Below are 8,673 nucleotides of genomic sequence, written 5' to 3' on the forward strand. Positions count from 1 at the left end.
AAAAATAATAAGTCACTATGCAGTTGTGATCAACTATAACCCGGACTGTCATCACACACAAAATACAATAATAAATCCACATGCTAGATCTTCTTCCCCGACCGGAGGAGCCATGGCGAGCAGGGATGTCGAAGCTCAAAACGATGGACGCCGCGATGCCGCGTCAGGCCTCATCTCCGCCTCCTTCCCGTTTCCGCGGAAATACCGGTATACTCTCTGCAAGTAATTTACAGCAATGGTTTTCAGTGCCAAATATTTTCTCTGCAAGTAATGTTGTGCAGCTGTTTGCCTGATTAATTACCTGCATGACCCATATGCTTAGCAATGCTTCCAGGACAAACAAGGTGAAACCGAGAAAGTAGAATATCTGAAGAAAAGATATAGCAGTGCTCAGTTCGATCAAAGTGTGGATGTTGCAAAGGGGCCAACGGTTGGTTCTATCCCTGCAACCAGCCTTGTCATCCTTGCAACTAGCCCTTGTCTGAAGAATATGACAAAGTAACACCTAATGTTCAGAAGTAACAATCTCTAATGAAACTACTCCCTTGTACTAAATCTACGAGAGTTAATATGGATCGGAGGGGTGGTAGATTCGATTTTTGAATCAGGAAATATGAAACATGTCCCCTCAAACTTCAGTTTTGGTTATTTGTCACAATGGTAGAAATGCATTGATATAATATCCACTCACCCCAACTGTAGCACTGTATGGTATTACGCTCAGTGCTTGAAAGATTCCTCTGCAAATGATAGGAGAAGACAAATAAAGTGGAGCCATAGTTCTAAGAAATAAGAATTACAAAGTAGTATGACATAACAATGAAAATACAACTCTCTGCACCACTTTCTTTAAAATGTTTTGAGAGAAACTTTGTTTGAAATGTAGAAGGACAAAATATGATATTTGATCTAGTGAAAAATAAGTTGAACACCTAGTCCCGATATTCAGTATTTACCTTTTTATGGGGAAAATAGAATTTTATTCACAAAAAGGCATTAGGTAAACCGGTAAGATAACTTACGCCAATGAACGTCCCAAGAACAGAATCGATGGCGCAACAGATGCGAATATGCAGAAACAAATGTGAAACTGCAGATTCACCAAAAAAAACATTAGATATCCCACTGAAACAAGTACAGAATATGAGTCTCTAACATGGATTCGAAGTTATCCATCTTGCACAGAACACTTACAAAATAGAACATGAAGAACCATCCATATCTGAAAGCACTCTCTTTCCTAGTGAAATTGTGATCATATCAAGTGGTGAGCAAGAGATTTGACCATGCACTGTAACTACTTGAAGGCATTGTATCAGTTTAACAGAAAGAGAAATAGAGTACCTCATCGCACGATAGAGAGGTCGATACCACAAATAGTAGGCACCTGGGACTCCAGTAATAATGTATATGATGGCCAGGAACCAGATCTTAGGACCTGCCTCTGCATGTAGGAAAAACAGCGAAGATTTATAACTAAAACAACACAAACAGATGAATTCAGATCATATTTTTAATATGAATAAACATTCGTAAAAAAATGCAAATAAAAAAAGTTTCTGTAAACATACCGTCCCCTAATATCCAAACAGCAGTGACGCATATAAAGTTCCAGAAGAGGCATATGATCAAACCTGCATGGAAAATGTAAACATGATTATTCTGGAACTGACAGTAAATCAAAATATATTGAAATAGCTTTTGCATCTGCTGGTTTTGTACCTAGGAGCGATGCGAATGCAACATATTGTACTCGCTGCAAGTGCACGGGTATATCATTTGAAATATCCACATGGATGACAGGAAAGAAGGCAGGCCAATTTTTAGGCTCTATAAGAACTCCGGCTGCGTATGATCAAGAGAGAAATGATAAAAAGGTTATGCTGAGTTTCACAGGGATTGATTATATAGTATTTGAGTATGATCAAGTTAAAGTTTACCTCTTGCAAGAGCATCTTCCCTTCTTTTTATTTCCTAGCGACAAATAAAATTAGAGAAACACATACTACAACTTAGTAATAAATGTAACCGAAATAAAAATATAGAACTACATATACGTGTGACATCCAACTGCATACTTAATACAAAAGCAATGGCAAGCCAAGCTTGATTTTATCAAGTACAGTACATACTTGTTCTCTCTTGTTCAGCTCAGCCTCTTTAGCCAAAAGTTCTTTCTCCTTTTTCTTCAGGTCCTATGTTTGTAGGCGGCATTATCAAATAATATGCGGGTGATGTATAAAAAATAAAACAAAAATAAATGAAATGACAATGGAGAATTGGAACTGCAAGGAAACTAACTAATGAGATGAAGAAATGTAACTCCAGATTCCAGTTCTAACCAAGTAATTTGGCTTAACTGAAAAATCAGTCAGTACTGTCAAATTTCCCCCAATATACTAGTTATCGTTAGATGGATTCTCTAGTAAGTTAGTTAGTTGTGCAGGGCTTGACTTTTATAGTTTCCTTTACTTCAATCTTGCTGTAACAATCCTACTGGCGTAGGTTGATGATCGTGTAAGCCACAACACAGGCGATTCCTATACTACCCAATAGAAAATACGCGTGCGACCTCCTACGGGATGTGAGGACACTTCCTAAACCTTCACAATTATTACTCTGAAAGATTACTACTTCCTCTGTTCACTTTTGTAAGTCGTTTAGGACAGCTGAAATTGAACTGTTTTAGGTGCTGTCTTAAATGTCTAAAAGGTCTTACAAAAGTGAACGGAGGGAGTAGTTAAGATAATTATTTCAGCAAAAGATGGTACCTAGGTAAAACTTATAGAATTAATTTATGTTCAAATACACTTATCTAAGCTTGAGATATTTTGCACAACTCCAATACAAAGGACAAATTAAAACCATCATCATGCACATGCAATGCAGAAAAAACAAGCAACTGAAGAATTTTATTCTTGACCAAAATTTAGAAAGAACACTGAAGAAGTTGAGATACCTTTTTCGTATCGAGAGGCATATTGACAGGTGCACCGATGTCATTGTAGAAGTTAACTGGTTCGTGAGGGAGCGGGGTCGGGCGTGGTTGCTACGTAAATACAAAAGTATATCGTCAGATCATGATACAGTTAGGTAGATGGAGCTACAACAAAGGATAGTATGAAATGTACAGACATAATTTGAGAGTCATCGTAAGAGTAATAAACTTGTTGCTTCATAGTTCATTCTACTTGACAAGCGACAAATAGTTACGATTGTTCCTGTGGACTTTTTTTCTCCCTTACGTTCTTCCCAGGGCCGGCCCTGGGGGTATGGCGGAGGGGCAATGGCCCAGGGCCCAGGCTGGGAGGGGGCCCATGATTAGGATACATCTTATACAGCCCAGCAAAAAATACATAAGAAAAAAACTATACAAGAGAAACGGAAGGACATGGGCTAGACCCATAGCTAGGTGCCCTAGGTAGCGATCGCGTAGCGTCACGCCAGCCACACGGCCGCTCGCTTCGCTTCTGTGAAACAAATCAATCTAAGATCTGGTCTTGTGCCTTCGTCCCTCGTCGGTTCGTCTTCTTGACTTCATCCTCTCGTCGACCGCCGCTGGTTGTCGTCGCTGCGCGCGCTGCTCAGCCATCCGGCATCCGGCAAGACGGCAATACAGTACGTATCCATCCATGTATCATATTCCTGTTCCATCCCCCGATTCCATCCAAAGCTAAACTTCAGCAGTTTCTTTGATTCTTTAGTACGTATTCAACTATTTATCCATGATCCATCCTAATTTTCTGTCATGCTGTGTACTCCCTCTGTTTCAAATTTGGACTAGAACCACGACGAGTAATTTGGAACGGAGGGGGTACATGTCTAGGGTTTCAATCACCTGATGTATAGATTTCTAATTCTTTGTATTCTATTTTCTTCATTATTTTAGGACATTAGCCTGCCATCTTACCTAAGAAAAATCATTTGTCGGGTGCTGAAAAAAAAGTGATCTAAAACACAGGGGCCCATGTCGTTGAGTTCGCCTAGGGCCTTCCAAAACACAGGGCCGGCCCTGGTTCTTCCCTCTACCAAGAAAGTATCGGACAAAACTCCTCATCAAGAATGAACGTACCGAGAAAGGGTTGACCTCGATCTCGACCTCCTCGAAGGGGTTGTCCTGCTGCCCCCACTTCCCCGCCATCGATCTTCCGCTGTTGTGTCTCTCTCTGCTTTGCTAGCTAGCTAGCTGACCCCGGTAAATAAAAGAGCAGCAGGCTGCTACTGGCTAGCTCTTATCACCCGGAAATTACACCCTGCCGTCCCTGCATCTGCATGAATGAAGCTAATTAACTCAGCACCCCCGGCTTGCACGGTACGTAGGACGGCCTCGTTTTTTAATAGCTTGTCATTGTGCACAATGCCGTCTGGTAGCGGCGGAGCTTCGTAGGCATGTACAGGGACGTAACGAAGCTCGGGACGTAATATGCACTGGGCGCCGGCCGGCCGGGCCTGCGGTGGCGCACAAGTGGCAGGTGCTGCATAGGCTAGGTGGAGTAGCCAACTTGCCTCCCCTTCACTGGACACACTTGCGTGACTCAGATTCTTAATAGTAGAAGCATTCACGATAGCTTTCTACTCCCCGTTCAAGTTGTTGGATGTTAAGAGAGAAGTGCATGGATGAACCCGGGTACATATGAATTCACTTTAAAAAACGCATTTTGCAATGTCAAAAATTCTGAAAATAGGTGCGCGGGGACATCTCCATAGTCTATGTGTGTGTAGAAAGTTTCACAGAAAAATAACTTTTTTGTAGTCTGTGCAAAAAAGACAAAATTTTGTGCCGTGAAACACTATTTAGAAGTAGCAAAATTTATCTTTTTTACTGAGACAAAATAATTATTTTTTTACACAAAACTTTGTGCCGTGGATATATCTTTGCCAACATGTATGCATATTTTTTATAAGAATTTTTGAACATTACAAAAAGCGTAAAAATACATTTTTAAAAAGTGGGTGCAGATGACCCCGTGTACAGATCGTCCACTCTCGATGTCAAGAAGACTTATGTGATGACCCGAACTCTCAAGGGTCCAAAAGTCTCTGTGTACGTCGTACTAGGCCCCTAGCATAGCATACTCAGATTTCAAGAGGTAAACGTACGATCACACATCACATGCTACCGAAAATGTAATGATAATAATAATAATACTTAATGCAACGTCGCCAGTGGTCAAATTCATTTGTAACTCAAACATAAGAACATAACGGACACAACAATGAAGGTCGATGAGTCCACCAACGCCGCTGGTTGAGTGGAGGCGGCTTGCGTCCCTAGCTTCAACGTTCAACGTTCCTTTCATTAGTCATATTCTTCACATGACACGTAACAGGTGAGTACGGTGGCTACCTGCAAGCTATATTGAATCGAGGTGGATAACAAAGACGTATACACGCATAACGATAGGTCCTAATAGGGCTTCTATGGTTTGTTCTGTGAAAAGCTAGTTTTGAAGCTTTGAAACACCGATCCTAGATTCCCTTACAAATTAACTACAACACTAGATTATTCAATATACTCCCTCCATAAATTAATATAAGAGCGTTTAGAATATTAAAATAATGATTTAATTAGAATATTAAAATAATGATTTAAACGCTCTTATATTAGTTTACAGAGGGAGTATATGGCTGCGTGAATCCATTCTGCATTTAACCCGCACCTAATCTGTTAGTCATTAAGCGGTTTCCTTTCACCTGTGAATGCTTGGTGATCAACTCCGCGAAGACTACTAGCAAACACTGTATCTGGTTCAAATGTTTAAAAAGCCAAGACAACGAGATCTTTTGGCCATTTAGAACTTAGTAGTTTATATTGGCCGTAACCAGTGGCATGACTAATCAATTAGGTCTGACATTCTCGTGAGGTTTCTAATAAACTTCCCTAGATGACCTAACCAATCACTTTTGTCACCCAAAAGCTCAAGCTGATGGGGAAAGGTGGGTTATGCCTTTATACATCAGCACTCCCTCTCACGTTTGGCTTCCATAGGCCTATACATGGAGCGAAAATGGGCGGCAATTTAATTGTGTCAGCCGGGTCTTGAACTCATAAGCTCAAGTTGATGGGGAAAGACGGGCTATGCATTTATACGTCAATAGTCACTACACTCTTTTGTGCACATCCGAAGGAAGATTGTGACAGAGTGAGTTAGAAGTGGCCTCCTTACCACTCTAGCAACACCTTTCCCCACCTACACTGCTATGTTTCCAACCGCATACTTAAAGTCAGAGCCGTATATCACGAGGTTATACAGTAAGACATTGGGTTCTATTGAAATGTGATCGATCTCTTTAAACCTGAGATGTGGTCCCCATAAGTATTGAGCATGCATCCATTCTCGTGCTAGATCTCTGACCTCTGCATTCTAGTGACCCAACATACCACTCCGCCTAGAGAAAACACTTTCAAGGATTTTAGTTTTTGAAAACTTCTCCAGAAACATATTTCTCATAACATGAGCTAAATAGATAGGATAATATGTTTACCTTCTCGATACAATACATATCATAGAACTTGGCAAACATACAACATAACTATCCTAGGGTCGTGCTGCAAGGTCGTCGACGGCAGTGCACTACAGGCCGATGATGGGCGATGTTGTGTTGAAACATGTGAGTTTGTCGTAGACGTGACCCTACTGGCGAGGACAACGACGCATGAGCAAGCTTTCCTTTGAGCAGATGGGAAGTGAGATGAGCAAGTGAAGGAGGTAGATCAGACGACACATATGTTTTGAATCGGATGGTGCATGAACCGGCTGATCCTTACCAGGAGTCAGCCGGTTGACGCCTAGCAGGCGCCTTTGATTATTCTTTGTTTTATTTGTGTCTTGTAATAAAGATCATTATTGTCCAAAGGGCTAAAACGGAGACAATTACGTTGACTTTGAAGATATATGCCCTTGGAATATCAAGCTGAATAGATCAACTAGTTTATGTTGTTTGGTCATATTACATTAGGTTACAGTTATGATGATTTGGTAGTTTTGACCTTCACGTTTCTTGGAAGCTAGTAAAGTAATCTCATTTTGAAAACCTCATACAAGATTATATGAAAGACCTATAGCGACCTAGGGAGGACAAATAAGAGCAATGTCGACTCGTCATTGTCAGTTGAACTAGACACGCTTGCAGATATGAAATTTTCATATGTCATCTCATGTCCAAAGTTCGGGGAAAACAAATCTAACGATGATCCCCCTGCTCAGGACATTATATATTTGATGTTAAGGTATGCTTTAGAAAATATTGACCTACATAATAATGATTCCACCAAAATTTCGCTAATATCTTTCACTTGTTATGTGCTCAACGAAGGTATTCATCTCCGTGTGTTGCGTACATTGATGAGAAGGAAATTATAACATGAAAAATCAAGAGGCAAATACACCAGAAGTGCAACAAGTTGCACGTGATGACCACTTTAGTGCTTGATGTTGAAAAATACACAAAACTGATGCAAAAACTTGTGTTTTGGTGCACGTATGGTTCAAAAGCCAGATGCGGCCGTGTATAGCGCCACCTCGGCGTGACAGTGTGGCGGCGGGTCCTATTGTCAGTAGCTGGAAGCCATTGGGCGGGCTGGAGTTTGGTCTTTTTTACAAATACCATCCCGATTTGATGTGGATTATCATAAAAAGTCCCCGATTCGTGTTATAACCACAGGTCATAACTCTCGGTTCCCAAATCACGTTCTATTCCCCACGATCCCCTCCTAGTTGGCCAACGGCAGCGGCGGTGTGGAATTTTAGGCCGGCGGCGGCGGTGCGTTTTTTCAGGCCGCCGGTGCGGATTTTCGGGCCGGCGATGGGGGTGCGGATTTTTCAGCCCGCCGGCGGCGGTGCAGATTTGGTGGCGGCCCCCAGATGTAGCTGATATGGGCGGCAAGGCCAAACCGCTCGAGTAGGAGGAGGAGCTAGAAATAATCGCAGGTGTTGAATCTCTCCACCCTCTCTCTGTCTCAGTAGTTTGTAGGGTAGTGTAGTGAAAATAAAAGTGAGATGTTCTTGATTTTCAGGACGATGTGCTCCCCGAGTTTGATTTTCGGCTGTCGCTGTACCAGTTTAATCCCAGCTACAATGGAATGGAGTGGAACGTAGAAGGTTGCTGAGAAGGATGGGCACAAAATGGAGAAGAAGATAATGAAGGATGAACAAGAAGAGGTTGGACTGTAGGGATAGGATGCTTTTCTTTGCTGCTATCATGATTTTTGGCTTTGGAATGTAATGGATGGCGGGGTAGTATTGTTTCTTGTACTGGATGCCATTTTCAGTTTCTTGTCATGAATGTTAAGAATGTTGAATGGAAATGTTGCTTCAGTTTCTTGTATTGGATGTCTTTTGCCTCTGTTTTGTTTCAGGTTTTGTTTGCACAAATTAACAGGACAAAGAACAGTCACATTAAACATGATATAAGAAGAATACAGTGGAGCAATAGGCCCTTCATAGTGGAGCAAAGATCTTAACAGTACACACAGTAACTGTCTGGCTGATTCGACAGTGCAATAGACACTAAAATGCAGGCAGGACCTGTGTTGGTTAATTACAAGCAAGAACGTAGATATATAGAGTATGAATGAAATGTAGGAAGTGCCCAGAGTAATGCACAAAAAAGCAAGCTTCCTTTGGTCGTATCATTATGGAGCAAGCACGCACAAAAAAGCAGAGCTGAATC

At 41.4% G+C, this 8,673-nt stretch overlaps 1 protein-coding gene and 1 long non-coding RNA gene across 2 annotated transcripts; one reads left to right on the forward strand and one right to left on the reverse strand.

The window, feature by feature from the left end:
- Positions 1–135: 135 nt before the first annotated feature.
- On the reverse strand, positions 136–4,141 carry LOC119299542 (secretory carrier-associated membrane protein 4-like). The gene is made up of 12 exons (XM_037576741.1): positions 4,073–4,141; positions 2,960–3,049; positions 2,133–2,195; positions 1,941–1,974; positions 1,723–1,845; positions 1,572–1,634; positions 1,345–1,438; positions 1,195–1,240; positions 1,023–1,090; positions 692–740; positions 302–367; positions 136–216 (listed from the first exon to the last, which is right to left on the reverse strand). Exons 1-12 carry the CDS (start codon positions 4,139–4,141, stop codon positions 136–138), a joined length of 846 nt encoding a protein of 281 aa, XP_037432638.1.
- A 3,511-nt stretch (positions 4,142–7,652) lies between these two features.
- On the forward strand, positions 7,653–8,328 carry LOC119297357. Its single transcript, XR_005145634.1, has 2 exons — positions 7,653–7,931; positions 8,018–8,328. It is a non-coding gene; the product is annotated as an uncharacterized LOC119297357 (long non-coding RNA).
- Positions 8,329–8,673: the final 345 nt, after the last annotated feature.

Source organism: Triticum dicoccoides, chromosome 5A, assembly GCF_002162155.2.
Source record: "Triticum dicoccoides isolate Atlit2015 ecotype Zavitan chromosome 5A, WEW_v2.0, whole genome shotgun sequence".
NCBI classification, from domain to species: domain Eukaryota; kingdom Viridiplantae; phylum Streptophyta; class Magnoliopsida; order Poales; family Poaceae; genus Triticum; species Triticum dicoccoides.

Coding starts and splice junctions, on each gene's coding strand:
- LOC119299542 (XM_037576741.1), bottom strand. CDS start 4,141: ATGGCGGGGAAGTGGGGGCAGCAGGACAACCCCTTCGAGGAGGTCGAG. Junction 1,975..2,132: donor AGCTGAACAAGAGAGAACAA/GTATGTACTGTA, acceptor ATTTGTCGCTAG/GAAATAAAAAGAAGGGAAGA. Junction 1,439..1,571: donor TGTTTGGATATTAGGGGACG/GTATGTTTACAG, acceptor ATGCAGAGGCAG/GTCCTAAGATCTGGTTCCTG.